Source organism: Phalacrocorax carbo, chromosome 3, assembly GCF_963921805.1.
Source record: "Phalacrocorax carbo chromosome 3, bPhaCar2.1, whole genome shotgun sequence".
Classification (NCBI taxonomy): Eukaryota; Metazoa; Chordata; class Aves; order Suliformes; family Phalacrocoracidae; genus Phalacrocorax; species Phalacrocorax carbo.
The window spans coordinates 68,153,742-68,173,335 of NC_087515.1; the positions used below are offsets into that span (position 1 = coordinate 68,153,742).

A 19,594-nucleotide genomic window follows, 5' to 3' on the forward strand; every position below is an offset into this window, starting at 1 on the left:
AGACATGTTGCTTTTTTTCTGCTTATACTTGTATGCTACTTCTCCTTCTGGTGTGATCACCGACTTTTAGTGGCCTGATCATTCTTTTTGTCTCTTGAAGATGCTAATGTGCTTTATTTTTCTTGGGAGTTCATATCACATGATTTATCGAAGTCATTGAGATGTATGCCAAAATGCTAGAAATGCAGAAGTTAACAGAAATTAACACTGTAGGAAATGTATTAATTTTTAGAAGATAATACAGAAAAAGTTGGCTCCCTTGAAGTCTTCTATTATTTTAAAAATAAAGATCTAGAAAAACTAAGAACTGTTTAGTCATACTCAATGGTGCAAAATATTTGAATCAGTTTAGGTACTGAATTTTCCTTGTGCAATCAAGTCAACTTTTTTTATGAATTGACAAAAACTACAATGTCTTTTATTTTTCTCAGTAATAACGTATCGCTTTCAAAATATAGTGAACAGTGTGTCGTAAGAAAGCTACAGCTTTATAATCTATTTTATTGATATTTGATGTTTTCTTGGCTAATACCATTGAATAACAGTACCTGTAATTAAGGATTTTACTGATAGTAGTTTTCTCTTTTTTCTTATTCCCCTCCCCTACCTCTCCAGAAAAGAGCAAAAGGCCAAGTGCTGTTTGACAAAGTGTGTGACCATCTCAATTTACTGGAAAAGGACTATTTCGGGCTGTTGTTTTATGAAAATTCAGAACAGAAGGTAAGCCTGTGTGAGGTGTTTGTTCTTCCATGTTGTTACTGACTTCAGTAGTTTAGTGAGGTATGTTGTGTTAAATCTATACCACTATAAACATTTGAGTAAACTGTTACAAAATGTCAATTCTAGTTAGCTGTCTTTTTTAATGTATGTTTAATAATGCTTTGAACAGGAACACAAAGGAAACCTTGCCCCTAAGACTGTAACTATTAGGCCCTTCAGTTCCTTTTTTAATAATTTTAAGCTTAATGAAAATTTGGCATTTGTAAAGGTGAGACTGGAGCTATCCCATCACCAGTATTGGATGAAAATTTCACAAATCAATGATGTTTTGATATGGCTACATTCAAAAGGCTCTCTTAAATACTTTGTGGTAACTTACGTTCAGTCTTCTTTTGTACTTGCTTCCATGTTGGATGGTTGAGCACATCTAGATTGCTAAGCTGATAAAAATCTTAAATCAGTCAGTGGCACTCTATTAACGCATTCCACTAATACCAAAAGGCAGTTTAGCTTTTCCAAGCATCTGAACATTTACAGTCAGGCTGGCTGTTGTGTTGTCCATGAACTGACATACCTGTGGTTACTTTTTCCTCATAAAGAAGACAGACTAATAATTACAAATTGAAGTGAAGAAAGTTGGATTTCTTTTTAATCTCTGTATTTGTAATAGGAAACATCATTACATGAGTACTATACTTAGTCTAGAAGCTTTTGCGCTTTTTTCTGTCGGCTTTATCCCACTATTGTGTTTGAAATGAGGTCTAATTTAGTGGTTTGAATAAATCCTGAGTTTCTGAAAACTTCCATTCAAAGACAGTTGTTTTCTAGAGTTATTTGCTTTGCTGCAAGGCTCACTGTGCAGCATTGAACAAAACACCCAATCCCTCTATATTAAAGATCCCCATATATAAAATGGGCTTGATATATTTTTACCTGGTTATTTTATTTTTGTCCTTAATTTGTAAACCATTTATAGAAATGAGAACTAACTTGGTGTAACAATGTGGAGCACCTCAGATGATCCTTTAAGTAATATAATCTTTACTATTTCTTATTATCACGTGTTGTCCCTTTATTTGTGCTACTCATTATTGAAAATCTATACTGTACACACACAGCAGAATAACATAAAACAACAGTCTGATCTCTGGCAAGAGAGGAAAGGTCTAATAGCAGGCCTGGGATCCTTGAACTATATGAGGAAACAGCCTACTTGAGTAGATCCTAGGAGGTGGAATAAGGAGCCTATGGCTTTTGAAAGTAGAGCAGTAACATCTAGGTTGGTGTAGAGTTATATCTCTTTTTTTGTTTTTAACATGTTACTAGTTGGAGTAAGATTTTTTGTGTTCCTCACCTGTGTGAATGGAGGAACAGAGTACCACACCTTACAAAGAGCCCATCTGTTTATTCATATGCATTTATCCTTGGAGATATTAGAAACTTAACTGGATATGAGCCTGGGCAACCTGATCTAATCCAAAGCTGGCTCTGCCTTGAATCACAGTTGGACCAGTTATCTCCAGAGGTCCCTTTCAGCCTGAATGAGTCCTTGAGCTCCCTATCCATTCACTATGGAGGTGCGACTGTAGCAACACTCATAAATTAAGTATTTACATAAATTAAGCAAGAAATATCTGGGTAATGGGTCCCTGTGGTTTGATTATTTGTATGCCCAGGCGAAGTCTAGCACTGTATTCAGAAGAAGAGTAGACTGCTTGTCACATGAATTATGGATGGCAGCAGGCTTTTATTTAAAAACTCTAGAGAAATCTGGTCCAATTTGTTATGAAGACTAAAAAAAACCCACAGTTGTTGGATTTTGTCTTCTTCATACAAGTAAACTCTTACTGTTATTTGGAGAAACTTAGAAGAGTCTTTCCTAGCAGATTTGCGTTTCCCACCTCATACTTTCTATTGCAGGGTTAAGCTTAATTTATGGTGAATTGCAGGAACTACAAGATTTTGAATGCCAGTGAGTAACAGTGAAGGAGGGGTTTATTTTAGATATTTTGTGGCTGGATAGCCCATACAATCTAGGTTGTACCCAAAGTTCCATTATGTGGGTGGTACTATGCCTTGAAGTTGTGATTACCAAGTGAGTGGGAATACCCAGGTTTTCAAAGAAGAATTTGAAAACGTGGGCTTTGGCATGAACTAGTCACTTGGCTAAGTGCTTACAGTCTTCTGTGGGTTGGACAGTCCTGTACTATAACATGGGGACATTTATATAGGCTTGCTTATTTTTACTGCTATTGTGACTCGAGTTACCTAATTCAAAGCTACCACTTTTGCACAACACCATATTTGGAAGTTCTTACACCAGTTATGGTATAAACATACCCTGATAATGTAAAGGGTAGCTACTGCAGTGTCTTAACACAGCAAAACTCCTGGTTGTGTGCTGAGGAAGTTCCCCCTCCCCAGCTGCCATTGCGCTCTCACTGCTAAGTTTGAAATTGTATAGCTACACAGAATGTGCTTAGTAAGATTGTAGCATTCATTTTTGTTATTAAAGGGATTTTTAATACATGGATGAAAAACACAAAATGTTTTCAGTATGTTAAATATTTGTGGTATGGCTTTTAATGAATGCTTCTGTCTTAGGACTTTTAAGTGTCTCTACTTTTTTCATTCTTCTAAAAAAAGAAAAAACGTTTAACTTATGTTTTGATTTAATAGATGGAAGTATGGAGGGCTGATCAGTTAAGGAATAGCTGCTAAAGAAAGCTTGGACTTGGAACTCTTAATGGTTTTAGGGCCTTCTTTTGTTCACCTCTGTAACAAGTTTGAATTCTTTTTTCACCTCAGTACCAGCTCTTTCGGATGCATTTTTTACTCCTGTTATGACTGTTGCCCCTTCAGATTAAAATGCCACAAACCTCTGACCACCAGGCCAGTCAGTACTAGATGCTGAATGATGTGTTTTTCCTCATTCTTGTGCACTCATCACAGCCACTCATTTATGAGCCAGCTGTTGAACTCAACAGCAGCTGTGGGGTGTGGAAACTGAACACCAGACACTCTTTTGAATTAGAGCTGCTCCCTGATGCACCATCAGGGTACCATTGGAGGAGGAGTCCCATTAACTTTTCTCTATGGGTGTTCTGTGCAGCTGGGAGAGATGTTGTGTCTTCAAATCAGACTGATTTTTGTTAGCTTTAGTACGCATTTTAAAACTATTTAGGTCAAATTACTCATTAATGATTTCTTTCTTTGTTTTGCAAATGTTAAATCTATTGGTCTGAAGTTTTAGTTAGTGATTTCATTGCATTACACCCTCAAAAGTTTAAGAATGCTCCATTCACACTGTAATTGGTCTGCAGAAGCATTAGAAAGCTTCTGCTCTTATATTCTGGGCACCAGCTGGAAATGCTGCTCTTCTGGATTTGTACAAAATACTTTTGTACTTGTAGGGAACATTTTGTTGTTCTTTGACAATTCATTACTTTCTCATCTATAACCTTACCATTCACAAATGAAACAAACAGATTTCTGCCTACTGGAGCAAAGTAGTGTGTATGCACTTTGTCTTTTGTTTTGAGAGACAGACCTGTCTATTCTGTGTTGAGGTCTATTTCAGGGTAGATTCTTTCAATAGTGTTTGTTTTATCCATAATAAAAGGCACAGATGCAAAAAACCCCACCCCTGCAATTATGCATATAAATGGATCTGATTTTATTTAACAGAAGAGTAATGAAAGTTGGTGGCAAAGTCTGCTTCTGATAAGCTTACTCCAGGTTTGGAAAAATCAGAAAATGAACTGTATAACTTTTGTAAAGAAAGGATGATTCTTCTCATCTTGCAGCATATTCTGTATTGTATGTTTTCTCCTACTTCAGTGATAAAAGATAAAGCACTGGAAGTAACATATACTCAGGAATCCTAGTTTTCTGCTCTAGTTACTCCATGCTATATTCTATACTTATTTACTTATATATAACTTTATCTAAAAATCTAAGTTTAAGCTACTTCTACTTATCTTTGTAATTGGAAGAATATGGCTATGTATCATTTTGGAATGGAATTAATGCCCAAACTGAAGACCTAGGATGACAACTGTGGCTGAAGTGAGTCTCAGCCAAAATTATTTGAAGGCTACTGTTGTCTTCCAAGGCCTTTCCATGTCAAGGCTCTTCCAACAGATAGCAGATTTTCTGACTTAAGCAGAATAAATGGTAGGTATAATATGGTAGCAGATTTTTTTGAGGAGTGTTATATATCTCTTCCTTTGTAACGTGTATGGACTGTGCATCTCTTGAAGAATTATCATAGCTATGAAATGCAGAGGTCACAGACCTCTTAAAGGAAGCAATATGAAACTATTTTTTTAAACAACATCTATAAAAATGGTAAAAAAGGGGTTTTTGCATTTAATTTGTAAACAATATTTGTCTAACATACATGCTGCATTTGTGATTAAATCAATTTGGACAAAGGTCATTTACAACAGGAGACTTAGTATTTTGGGTCATATTTGTAGAAGCCACATCCTTTATCAACAGAGGTGATGTACATTAAGGATTTGCGCTAGTGCAAAAACATAGCTCCACATTCTCCTAATCCATACAGACCCATAAAAGTGTAGCCTAGCATGTTTTGTCTCTTTGAAATAAATTTGACTTTGGGTGGAAAAGCTTGTAATAAAGACTGAGGGATATGGTATTGGAAAAAATTTTTTGCATGTGGAGTTTGGTACCATAGACTGAAAGGCAAGTCACATTGTACCCAGTATCCACTACTTGGCTAGGTTAGGCAAGAAACTTTGGTAGAGAAATGCCTTTAGCAACATTTGGCTGGCACCGAGGTCCCCTCTGACTTCAAGCTGCTAATATGTGCAATGGTTTGTGGAAATGCAAAAGTTGTCTTTCAGCTTACAAGTCAGTCGCTAATTTGCCCCTTCTTTGGCACATCTGTCGCTGAAATGCGCAGGCTGGTTGTGTGCATGTGGGTTTCTTCCATGTATATGCTTGCATATGTGTGTCTGGCTGTGGGAAGTAAAGGTTCAAACACTGTGTAAAGTAAAATATCAGTAACTGCAGTTAAAAGCCTTATTTTTCCAGTCTCTCAATCTATTTTCTAAAATCTGTGGGTAAAATTAGTAAACAGGATTGTCTGAGCTACTGATGAATATACATTACTGATTTCTTAGTCTAACTTTCTGGAGTTATATTTTTTGATGATCAGTCACAAAAATGTCTCTTTGCACATATAGATAGTAATGGAAATGCTATGAGCTATTTAGTAGGTTGCACAGATTATATTAAAACATTTTTGGTATTAAGGGTAGAACACATCTAATAGCGAGGCATCTAAATATGAAAACTGACTTTATTTGCATTTGAAGCTTGCCAGTGTATCAGTATTAACATCATACATGTTCACAGAGAAGTTTGCTTTGGGGGAGGTCAGGAAAGAAGCATGAAACTTGATCAGGCTTTTCCAAGCACCTTTGAATGTTATCAGAACTAAAATGTATACACATTAAGACAAACAATGGGAATAACAAGCCTCTGCAGTTCGAGAGAAATATCATCTGAAGTAATTCTGTTATGGGTGTATAAGCACAGATGTGTCGAGATTACATGGCCATTCCTGAAAAGTCTGCTTATGTCAATAAAAGGAGTATGAGAGAAAATTGCAGTTGTCAAATGTAATTTGCTAGACCTTCTCCACTGTAAGACTATCCACTTCTTAAAATTACAGGGCATAAATAGTGTAAAGCAATAAGACAACCGTGAAGGGATTGGCATTACACAGTTTCATTTATGTGGATGTGTGGGGAGACTTGCTAGCAAATCACAAGTTCAATTTTAGAGTTCTCTGCGTTATTTTAAAATAGAACAGATGACTGAACAATGCAGACTTTAACTGCTCTGTACGAAATCACCATCTTCAGTCTGAAGTGATTTTAAATGCTGGTTGTGGTTTGTTTTTGTTTGTTTGTTTTTTGTTTTTTTTTTCCAGAACTGGCTAGATTCTTCAAAGGAAATCAAGAGACAAATTCGAAGTAAGTACTTCTGTATTCAGATGTTATGCTCCTTTTATTTCTTTGCAGAAATATTCTTCATAAAACTAGTAGCCTGGATATTGACTAAATTGTGTACGTACAGCATTGAAATAATTAATATCTAATAATGATGTATTTAGCCTTAGAACAGAAAGCAAAGCTGTTGTTTCTATCCACTGTCCAAGGAGAGAAAGAATCCCTCAGCCTTGTGCTGTAGAAGTTAATCATTATACCGGCTGCTGCCCAAAAATTTTCATGTGCTGTATGTAACTAATAGTTGATCTGTTTGCCTCCTGAAACACTAGATGTTTTACAACTTCATGCTGATGTTTGCATTATGGGATGGGGAATGTCGTCTTGCAAAGATGGTCATGGTTGTTGCTATAGGACTTTCTAACTTAGACTCAGCAGAAGAATATGAAACTATAAAAAGAGAATCGATGTCCTACAGAAAATGTATATTCTTCAATACTGATTAGTCCAGCATTGGCTTTTTTGGTGTGTCCAACATTTCCAGAAGGGAAATGGAATAGAGAGCATAATCTTGGAACATCTCACTACAATGGTTTTCAGACTGAATCCTTTTGAGAAGTCTTTCTACTTCCTATACCCAATACACAGAGTAATTTATTTTACTCTTTTTGTATAAAACTGTCAAAACTCTACTCTTCACTAGCCACGTAGCTTTTGTAGTAGGTAGGGGAGAGAATGGAGGGTAAATTTAGGAGATACTCTTCCTAAGTCTACATGTCACCACATAAGTAGCTCCTAAGAAGTGCTAGACAGCCCTTGCCCTTACTGAAAGTTTTCTTATTTCTTTGCTCATTTGTGGCCAACTGCAGTATGGGTTTTTTTGTTGTTTTGTTTTTGATGGAAACCACCTTTTGGTAGTGCCTGATAGGAAATGTAAGTGAGGAAGAGATGGTGATGATATGAAGATTTATGTGTCTATGCTTCTAACACGATAAGAATTTAAGTTCTAAGAAACTGGCTTCAAACCTTTTTGGGGAATGTGATCCAGTGGGAGCACTTGTAATTAAGAACAGCAGTGTGTTATTTACAATGATACACAGGTAGTTTCTTCACTATAGTTAACTTTCTGATTTAAGGGAATACTCACATTTTTTTCAGAAATCATAGTGGTGTTAATTCTGTTTCCTTGAGACCTTTCCCAATTGATGAATCCCTTACTAGGAAGGTGTGGTTTATATTGTCAGTAAAGAAATGAAAGTTACAGAAGCTTCTTGGAAACTCTTTCTGATCAAACATGCTCTCGTGTAAGCAAACTTAGACCTATTAAAATGTTGAATATACTAATATGCAAGTAGAGGCCATCCTTAATTAAAAGGAAAAGTTACTGGTATTGTAACCTCTTATTCTGCAGGTCTTCAGTAAAAACCTCTTAATTGTCCAAATATGTGGGCTAAAGGCTGTTTTGTTTTAATATTTGACAAAATATTGAGAACGTTGATACTCTTTGTTATTGTCTTCTGTAGTGATCTGCATGCTATGTAGCCTACAAGTAAGTGTCATGAATCTGAAGTGTAAGAACTGACCTGAAAACTTTTTGGATGCGCTACACAACAATTTTTTAATACTGTATCATATTTACTACAAAACATATTTTAAGGGGATGTGATTTTTCATACAGTGTGAAGACCTACAGTTTATATTGGAGGTCAAGTCCAGTTTCCTCAATTAGGCATCATGACTGGAATTTTTTTCTGGTCAGCAGCACTTCAGAAGTGATAGGCATAGTGTATAAGGCAAACAGCCAAGTAAGAACACCATTTTAAGGATTTTAAGATGAAACTTGCTTATAGCAATTTGCAAATAATCAGCATACTGTCAGTTGTGTTCCTCGTAATAGATGTATTAAAGTTTCCAGATACGGAATGTACTGCAAGGACAAATTTTATCCCCCAGCTACATAAGCATCGAGTAGTGAGGCTTTTCTTTGTTTCAGGCTTAGTTCTAAATATATTTGTCTTTGTACATAAGATTTCCATTCTTGATTCAAAAAATATCACAATAAACTTAAGGTACTTGTAAAACCTACTACTCCTTTTGAATGTTTGAAATTAAGAAACTAATTTCTTTTGTACAGCGCAAACTGAAGCACTAGCATGCTAGATAAGCATATCTGGACAAACACATTGATCTGAACACACAAAGGTGACAAATTTGGAAGTGGAGTTCAGCACATGAGTTTGTAACTTAATATTTATAACAATCTCTCACACACATGTGAGCGATACTAATACTCTGCATGTTGGACATGAATGTACCACCTGTGACTGGGGAAGATGAAATAGGAATCCTGTAGTGTCCCCCAAGTCATGTTCTGCATCAGGCTGTCTTTTGCTAAATCAGGGTCCTGAGGCCTTCTGTGTGATCTTATACTTGTTCAGGTTGGCCTTTGGCTGGGCAGTTATGTTGGACCTCAGCAATTACTGATGTTACTTCAGATAATGAATGTGATACACAGATTACTGGCTCTGTTCTCAGGGCTACAAAGGTGGCAAAAAGCTTGTTTGCTTTCAACCAGCCTGAGCTCTTCAGGAAAATTAATTCTTGAATTTTTTTAACTCATGTAATTGGATATCCACTGGTATGTGTTAAAAACTCTTAATTAAATCAGGGACAGGTGGGGTAATTACACTTCTGTCACTATCTTCTTGAAAATTGCTACATCTAAAGTGGATTCAGGCTTTTGAAAAATTAAGAACTTTACCTTGAATATTGTGATGGTACAAGCAGTAGCAACTGACCTTGGAATACTCAAATCCTGGACTTCATAGAGTAGAGGGTGGTGGTTCACCCTTCTATAAAATTTAATTTGAGAATTTATCTGTGTGACATGTTGTAACATGCAGTGAGCATAGAACACATGATATTCCACTCAATTTTATCAATAGGTATTTTCATAGCTATCATTCTCAGTGTAACAGAATTGAATGAGTGAACTACATACACCTGGTTTTATCAATGTTTTGGGGTTTTTTTGCAATTGAAGATCAATCTTTTGTCTGCAATTCAAATGTTCATAGTTATGGATAAAGATTAGAGATCTGAATGTATAAACTATGTGTTTTGGGAAGCCTAATTATTTGCTTTTATTGTTTGTGTAATTGAAATATATGAAACTGAGTTATAGACGTGGTTATCTTTCTCTTCACACAAGTTTTGAAACTATTTTTGGGATATATCCTGGTTTTAGTGTGGACGTAATTCATTCTCTTCCACATTCTCTTCTCTTTAAATTTTTATGCTGTGTGGAACAGTTCAAATCTAAGCTAATGTTCTGTCAATTAAATCTATTTCTAGTATTTCTTTTATGAAATTGAGAGTATTTGGATGTGCTGAGGGCAGAACAGAATGGTATAGGGGTTTTTGTACATTCTTACCTGATAAAGGATTCATTTAACTGTTTTTACTCTTCAAGCCAACTGTAAAATTGTCTTACTGTCTTTTGTCAAACAATACTTATTTAGCCAGAAAGATTTTAGAAACTCACTGCTGTATCAGGATATGACTAATCTGATCTAATTTAGGTTAACTGTGTCCACCTAAGGAAAATGCACATGTTTTTTGAAGCAACACCCACTTTCAGGGGGTGAGTGAGTGCATTCTGAAATAGGTGTGTGAGAGAGCACCAAACCAAATGCCCTTTTTCTTCTATTGGCTATGAAGGGAGTCAGTGGTGTCTTATGTATATAGTTCCATCTCAGCAGTCTAGGGTTGAAAGAAACTATGTCCACTAGCATTAAGAGATAATGGTTATGGTGATAGAAAAGTTGTTTTTGTTTTTTTAGAAAGGAGTGATTAACTGAAAGACTGAAGACAGAAAACTTGATTTGCTTGTTACTTGATTCATTTTAATTACTGAGGGGCATGAGGGAAATCCTCTAATTCCATGGAAGTCGATTAAAACAGATGAAATTGTATAATATATAAGGCAGCTGGTGACAAATCTTTGGCTATAAGTTTTGAATGTTTCTTTTTAAGCATGCTGAAGAGTGTTCAACATCCTTTTCTTAATAGGCATCCATTCATTCAGATTGGGGAACTTAAACAGCCAAATACAATGGTGGCCTAGTCTTTGAGACATACTTAGTGAACAATTAAGGTAGTCTAAACAACTGCTCAGGATAGAGTATGATATACAAGACTAATGATATTGTTAAATAAGTATATTTTCAAATTACGCAGTAGACCAAATGGTGATGAATTCATAAACACAATTCTGTGAGAATAATATAACATGGCTTTGGAATTTTGCAGCACGGTGTTCTAAAATACTTAAGAAATCTAAAGTTTGTATTTAAAAGTGCTATGGTAAGTTAGAATTATTTAAGGAAAGGGCTTGTATTTTAAATGTACAGCTCTGGCTGTCTGGTTTTAATGCGAACAATGTATGGTTATGCTTAGACATGAAAATACGGTGGTCACTTTATTCAGTGTCACTTTATTTTTATATCATATATTTTACACAAATAGCTGTATTTCTGTAAATGTTGTAGCTAATGTTGATCTAAGGTCTGGCTTAGTGTCTGGCTTATAGTTGGTAAAGAGAATGAAGTACCTGGGCCAAGGGAAGAGTTGTCCTGCAGAAGTGCTTCTGTATGTCTACTAGTTATAAAGAACAATTTTGCACTTTGGAGTTTTCTGAGTTTGTGAGCAGAATCTTGTCAGTCCAACCAGCACTGTCTGTACTCTGCTTTTTATGTATTTTTTGAAAATGTGGGCTGGATATAGATCTTCCTCATTTCTTTGGTTTTCTTGACAGTAATTTAAGAAAAATTATAGAAGTCATTTTCTTAATTTTATGGGGCATTTTTACATCTGCTTGTGAGTAGTGTGCCTGTCCTGGTTACACAGTACCCTAAAAATCTTAGCTGAAATATAAGATATATCATAAGTAAAAGCCAGGAAAAGCCTTTACTGGGGGGAAAAAAAAGCCCTTTACTGATTTCCCAGTTAAAATGGGATGAATCATGTTAATTGTATGCTGCTAGCTGGTTGGTTATATTGCATTCTTTTTCTCTAGGAATGTGCCTAAAGTTGCCTCAGAAGCATTTTTGAGGTAACAAGCTGGCTGGAAAAATTTTTGGTATTTCTATAGTCCATATTATTAAACATCAAAACAGAGAGTCTTATCAGGGACAGAATGCTAAATATCACTTTAAATATCAGATTTATTTATTTTCGCCTGGGACACCAATTCAAAGCCCTAGTAATAGTGTGCATTATTGTGTGAAGACAATTACGTTTGTATGCCTCAGTTATGTAGCTATTAACAGTATGCTGTAGTAAGAAGTATAAATATAGACTGTGCACATTGTAATATGCTTGCTATTCTATATTCAGGGGATAAATGTGCTTTCAGTAATCAGGCAAAATGTAAGGTCACTAACTGGAAAATATTTAGGACAAAGTCAATTACGATATTTTTTTCAGTGGATTATCTATGGAATTAGTATGAGTAAACATCTGAAGTTTTTCACATAGTCTATACATTCAGAGGATTTATGCTCTTTTTAGCTTTTTATAGAGAATATAGATTTATTTTTTTCCCCTCAAATGGTGTCTAGGTCTCCTGGCTACAGTTTTTCTGAAAGCTAACTGTAGAAATGCTGACAAGAAAGAGAAATATGTTAAACAGGGGTTCATCTGTGACTAGTTTAACTGCAATATAGATCAGGAAAAATTGATTCATACCAGGAAACATTGCTTCTTCCCAGGAAAACTCGAAGACTGGTTTAAACCTGTGTGGAAGGGTACATCCTTCATCCATCTTTCCCCATCTGACAGTCCTGTTAACATGACAACTACCCCTGAACACTTCTTGCATAGATATTTGGGCCCAATTGCTTCTCTTCATAAGTTTGGCTTTTTCAATATCAGCAGCTTTTCATTAAATGATGCTAATTCCCTGGCAGATAAATGATAGAAGTGGGCTAAGCTATTCCAGCTTTAATTCTGTTTGTCATGCTATATGTATTAATTAGTGTTAGACATTTTTTAAAGGTATTTTTATCTTAATTCTGTCTTGCAGTAGATGATGCAATGAGGCATATTTTACCCAATTCAGTTCTAGATGTACATCCAGTAAATCAGGCTTTGTTATTTAAGGAGTCCTGCCTTATTTTGTAAGCAAAGTTATCAGTCATTGTTCTAACAAATAATTGATAACTGGGAACATTATGATATGCTAAAACCCTGAGCTCTCAAAAAGAAGTAGTGACTTAGTAGCCAGGCGACTGAGATTCACACTTAAGCAGAAACTGAAGTGTTCCAATGAATAGTCATTATTGAATAGTCATTATACAATGAATACAGTTATTGAAATGTTGAAAGATATTAAATATCTTTTTACACAAAGCACCTCTTCATCTTTAATAGCTGTGAAACTTAAAACAGGATTTTTAAAAAATAAAATAACCTTAAACAGAAATGTCAGCACTCTTTTCTAGCGTTATGTTGGAAATGGCATTTCAGTGTTGTTGTTGTTAAAATACACACTTTTTCAAGGCATGAGTTATCTCTGTAGGATGGATTTTTAAAATTGTTTACTGTCCAAAATTCATCATTAACAACCTTTATAAAATTATTACCTTCTTTTACCAAAGATTATTTTTTGCTAGGTCTTTCACCTATTCTCATTAGGAGAAAAGGTGAAAGACATAAAATGGCTACTTGTTTTGATAATATTTTGATTTCTTTTCTTATCTTTCCTTACCAGTTTTAGCAGATCTGCATTGTAGTGTTACTTTCTTTGTTTGGCAAGATATGATGAAGCTCAACTGCATTTGCTTTAAAGCAGCATGCAAAACCAAACTATTAAGTTACTTTCCTAGACTCTTATTTTGGAATCTTCTTTTACATATGTACGTCCGTATTGTACTTAATAAAATCTGTTTGAATTAGGAAAGTCAAATTATTAGTACTTTCCAATTAACTTACTCCTCTTGCACATGGTGTTACAAAACTGGCTGAGTAACATCCTGAGAATGTATTTTAATTATTGATGACAGTCTTAAGCTTTCAAATATTAAAAATTTATTTTACACTAGAGCTATGACTAAAGGCAATATGTTATGCTTTGTCAAATTATTCTAGTTTAAAATACTAATGCTTAAAATGAAGCAAATTTAAACAATGCTTAACTAAAATAAGCATGCTTTTACTTAAAAACGTGTGGTGTTAACAATTCTAACACATTAGAATTTAAACTTGAAATATCATGGTATTATAGTTGCTAAAAGTATTGCTTCTCAAAAAATATTTTAAAGAAGGAATGGCTAATATTTTTTCTTCCACACATTCTGTATGAATGAGTAATTTGCTTATTATCTGTCTGTTCTATACCATGCAGACCTCATTTTGACATGTATGTTCATAGACATTGTACTGTCTCTCAGGCTAACAGTCAGTTTACACAGGAGGAGACTGTTAGCCTTGGAGGAGTTGGAAATAAGCACTAATTCAATGCAAGTGTCTTTGAACCCTGAAAAGTGAAATATATTATGCTAGTTTTCAAATTAAAAATGTGACATTTACATAACTTACTGTGCAACATCCTTTAAAATTTATTTTTAACATGCTAATCTTCCACTGTATGTGACTGAGCTACTGTCTGATAACGAAAAATAATCTACGCTTCTTACTAAAATACTGTAAAAAGAGGGAGAAAATTTTCCTCAAGATTTCAGTGATTTATATGACTGCCTAACATTTTTTAGTAAGGTTCTTTGATTGCTTCAACTTGTTTGAGATTAATAATCAGACATTTCCGTGTTCAGGTTTACCTTGGATATTCACCTTTAACGTGAAGTTTTATCCCCCTGATCCTTCACAGTTGACTGAAGATATCACTAGGTATGCATAGTTCCTGATTTTAAACTTTAAAATTACTGTTAGTCTAATTTGAAGGCCATATAAAATTTATTCTTCAGTTTCCGGATGCCGTAAAAGGTTTGGGTATTACTGTAGAACACTACAGATGTTCTTACATCAACTGCTTTTTGGAACAAGGTTGAAAAGGCAAAGCGAAAACTTAAGGAAGAAATCTGAGAAAGAAGAATTTATTGATAAGTGGCGTTATGAGTTGGGTGGGAGGTAAGATGCGAATGATCATATTTGAAAGAAGCTAGTGTTTTATTGTCAGGCTGCTGCTTTATTATATAGCAAATGAGTGTGTGTGAGTTTTGATACTAAGAGCAAAGCTCAGGGGATCCAAAGTACTTCAGTAATAATCTAGGCTAGGTTTGTGAAAACAGTTTTATGCATATGCATTAAATAAAACCATAAAACAGAATAACATCTGAAAATAATTATCTTCCAAAGTTCTTAGAAAATACTTAGAATGCAGTGGCTACTAGGCACCTAAAGAGTAGCATCAAAAGACTAACATAACCAGTGTGTAGAGTGTGGGGGATTCACACTCATTTTTTCAGGAGTTATAGAAAACCTAAAGATTTAGTTTTGGTTTGGAGTTAGCTGAATCTGCTGAGGCAGGAGATATGTTACTACACATTGCATCAGATCAGTCATCTGCACAAAATAAGATAGCTACAGAAGCATTTAGTTGATATATTAATACAAAGAGTCTAAGACATTTAGAATGCAGTGTATTTAAGAGTCTGTTTTGTTTGAAATTTTTCAGTAAATTGATTGGCTTTTCAGTTGCATGCTTTTATCAGTTGAACATTTTTAAGGTTATACCTTAAAGCTAAATTCCTTAAAATTTAAGCTTCACTTGTAAAACTTTTTTTATTGACATTAAAAATGTGCACTAGGGTAGGATGTCTACTGATTGTTAACTCGTTAAATTTGGTAGAAGTATGCAGTACCTGAAATACTAAATTATAATACGTACATGGTTTAAGGAAGGCAGTTATGGGTTCAGTACTAAACTGGATTTGTTGTGTGTGTTACATGATTTGATTACCTCATGAACTACAAGGGATATAAAAATCAGAATTTTACAGCCAAAGGGAAATGTCAAAGGAAATGCACGGGTTTGTATTTGAAACCTTAGATACCTGCAGGCTACAATGTGAAATGCAGGAGTTCCTAAGTTAGCTTCTGTTACAAACTAGATACAGTTTTTCATTCATTTATATCAGAAATGGGATTTTTCCTGCTCTTCACAGTATTTATGAAAGTAATATTGAGTCGTAAAAATGGAAATGAAATTTATTGTGTGGCAGTAATGCTCAAATCATGTGAGGTGTAACAAATTATTAATGCATTGCCTTATTTCAAAATAAGCGTATATGATTGCATGCATCTCTGAATTCTGCCATATCTCTCAAACTTGACACTGGTAACACTTTCTCTGTTCTTGTTTTTGTTTGTTTCTTCTTTCGTTTTCTTGCAGATATTTCTTGTGCCTACAGCTTCGTCAAGATATTGCTTCTGGTCGACTGCCATGTTCTTTTGTGACTCATGCCCTCCTTGGTTCATACACCCTGCAGGCTGAGCTGGGTGATCATGACCCCGAGGAGCACCGCAGTGGCTATATCAGTGAATTCCAATTTGCACCCAATCAAACTCAAGAGATGGAAGAGAAAGTAGCTGAGCTACACAAAACGCACAGGTGTGTCAGATACAGTGAGATTAAATGAAGTCATTGTGCTTTGTCAGGTGTATGTCAATTCTCTTAAGAGTATGTGTAAATCTGTTCAGCTGAAGCCATTGTTACTTCGGAAATCTTTGCTATGTAACTAGAACATCTTACTTCCATGTATTTAAAAATTCCAGTTTGAAAACAGTAGCCTCACTAAGATCTTTTGATCTTGTTCTTTAAGAGAACTTTTGGAGAAAAAAATTTTATCAGAGCATATGAATTAGTTTTAGCAACATCCAGCTAAATATTTTGAAAGAGTAAAGGTGGAAATCTCTACTAAAGAAATATAATATGGTCTGAAAGAACACTTCCCCTTTAGGGCAAAAATGCTATTGATACCTTACAAACTGAGGTTTTTCTGTGTGTCTGAATCCCAGGATTCCACTCAGTTTTGATTCTCAGTTCTGTTGTCAATAAACTCAAGACTTATTCAATGGTTTTAGGGGCTTGACTCCAGCACAGGCGGATTCCCAGTTCCTAGAAAATGCTAAGAGACTGTCCATGTATGGAGTGGATTTACATCATGCCAAGGTATTGGGGGTTGGTTTTGTTTTGTTTTCTTTTAGGATAGACATGCTTAGTATAAAACAGCATAGTATATATAGATTGTTTTAAAAACTTAATACCCTCAGTTCTTAAATATAAGCCTTTTATCTCTTGCTCATGATAATTACTCAGTTTACAGCTCTACCATCCTTAGAATTTATTTTAAATCTAAGTTTAATGCATAGGCATATGTGCAGCTTGGAAATAATATTTTATTCATAAAGGCAGCTAAATAAATTTTAAATGTCAGATTTCTGATGCCAAGGAGATGTGGGGCAAAAAAGTAAAGCCCAGAATAACATGTGATTGTTTTTGTAATATCACGAGAGTTAAAACCAGGGGGGAGGTCTTGGGGAAGGGTGGTTTTTTTGTTGTTTTCCCACTCCTCTGCGTAGGTCAAATCAAGTTTGCATTTCTAGTGGGATTTTTTTTTTTTAGTTAAAAGCCCAGCAAACCAATTAACCAACCCCCTCCCATTCCCTCACACAAATCCAGAGTCTCAAACTGTTAGGAAAATTAATGCATTGTAAGCATATCAGCCCTATATTTAAAAAAGAAAACCAGAACTCTTTAAGTACTGGAGAAACATTGTTTAATTTTGTTTCATATGGAAACAATGCCCACTTGTTTTCGCAATTTTCCATAGACTTTTTCCTGTGCTCTGTTAGAAGCACTGGAAAGAAATAGACTTAAATTTTTGTTCTCTTACATCAACTGTGTCTGTAACATATACTAATTTTTTAATACAAGTGCAGTGTGGCAGTTAACTTGATATATGGTGTTTAAGGAACTTAGATTTTTAGAGTTTTACTGGAGATTTCTTTTGCTGTAGTGAAGTAGCTGCAAGCATTAGAACAGCTGTTTGCCAGGATCTGCTTGTAGCTGCTAGTTATGCCAGTGCAGCAACATATTAGCAACATTGTTGGCATTAGATGTAGTTGATTTGTTGTTGGGGGGCACATGAGATTCTGCTGTATTGTGTAGTGGTACAGTGTATGGAAGCCTTATCAGTTAGTGGTAAATTCTGTAGCCTGTAAAACTTGCATCAAACACTGACAGTGAAGCAGAACGCTCAGAAACCTGGCCTGCCAGCACTTGGAAATGTGCGTTGACATTTTCAGCCAACTGTCCATTACTTCCTGTATCTTTGCTGGAATAGTAGGTGACTAAAAAATCACCATAATCACCAACTTGTTCAGACCTTCACTGACTGTTTTAAATTGGAAGGTTCTGGTGTTAGCTTTTCTGCATTGAATATTTGTTGAAATTATTGGTAGTGCACCCACAATACCTTTCCTCACTTGTAAGTCGTTAACTTAGTCCCTAATGCTAGAATATCGAAGAATTTTCCAGAACTGTGGCATATGCAGTGGCATATGAGTGCCAAAGCCATTATTTAGCCAAGTATATTAGTTTTATATAGGCTTTAGTCTCTACTTCTGCTTTGCGGATCTCATTGTCAGGGTCTTTCAGGTTTGAATATGAAACAAGTCCCAGTTGCATTATTCTCTCAAGGTATGCCAGTGATAATTACTGGTTTGGAAAGTTATTAAACTGATTTTTATGAAATTGTCTCACACATGATAGGATTCTGAAGGTGTGGATATCATGCTGGGTGTGTGTGCGAACGGACTGCTCATTTACAAAGACAGACTCCGGATCAACCGCTTTGCTTGGCCAAAAATTCTGAAGATTTCCTATAAGCGAAGTAATTTCTATATCAAAGTCAGGCCAGCAGAAGTAAGTAGTACCTTTCTGACTTGTGTCTTTTGTGAGATCATTTCTATCTAGCAACAAGATAATATCCTTTTTTTTTTTCCCCAGATGTCCTCAAAGGCTTAGGTTGGATTTGAGCAGAACTTGAGGGTTTTATTTTCCCCTTCAAATTCTACTGATTGTATTAAACACTTAATTAGTAAATGCAAACCAAGAAGAAAATCTAATTTCTTTTGTTAATAGATACCATTCTGTAACTTTTTTTAACGAGGAAAGCTAGTCACAGTGGCCACGGTCTTACTGTCTATACAAACTTGCAGTCCTGGGGGAGAGCCAGCCTCTCTTCCTCTTTGGGTATAATTGTTCACTAAATGTGAACGCATCTAGTTGTATGTGTAATCAAAGGCTTGAGTTGTCCTCTAGGATGTTATAACTCTTTCTGTTTAGCTGCTGTGGAAATAGTGAATTCAGCTTTCTTTTCAGATACCATTATAAGTTTGTGGGAGTTCCTGAAGGGGGGGGGGAGGTGTCATGTTTTGAACACATTGTAACTGGAGATGTGGGGGTGGGGGGTGTGTGTGGAGTCAAACACTATAATGCTTTCTGAAATTATATTCTAAAATGTTTAAGGTAGGTTTTACTGCATAAATATGTAAAATAAAAGAGAAGTCTAAATACCAACAGTACAATACGAACATTGTAGATTATAAGTTTTGGAGCACAGGTGTATTCTTGCACTCCACTGATAGTGCATATGTGTAATATTTTTTGCTAAGAAACTATTGTATAGTGAAATGGATCAGGTAAGCTTAACACTGCAGTATGGATTTCAGACTTCTATGAAATTCAAGGAAACTGCAGTACCTGCAGTACAATTACTTAATGCATTTAAATAAATACATGGGGCAACTAGTCAGGAAATCAGCAAGGAACACTAAAGTATTACTGGATTTCTCAAAAGAATCATTAA

General features: G+C 35.3%; 1 protein-coding gene across 14 annotated transcripts in view; it reads left to right on the forward strand.

Moving 5' to 3' along the window:
- The window catches only part of EPB41L2 (erythrocyte membrane protein band 4.1 like 2), a 122,429-nt gene that overhangs the window by 70,127 nt on the left and 32,708 nt on the right, over positions 1-19,594 (forward strand). For all 14 annotated transcript variants that reach the window (XR_010372205.1, XM_064447296.1, XM_064447283.1 and 11 more), the window contains 6 exons: positions 616-720; positions 6,686-6,728; positions 14,534-14,609; positions 16,114-16,332; positions 16,806-16,893; positions 18,496-18,648. Coding sequence is in view for 13 of the 14 variants with exons in the window: in XM_064447296.1 (XP_064303366.1) it covers positions 616-720; positions 6,686-6,728; positions 14,534-14,609; positions 16,114-16,332; positions 16,806-16,893; positions 18,496-18,648 (684 nt within the window). In the remaining variant the exon portion in view is untranslated. The remainder of the gene's footprint in view (positions 1-615; positions 721-6,685; positions 6,729-14,533; positions 14,610-16,113; positions 16,333-16,805; positions 16,894-18,495; positions 18,649-19,594) is intronic.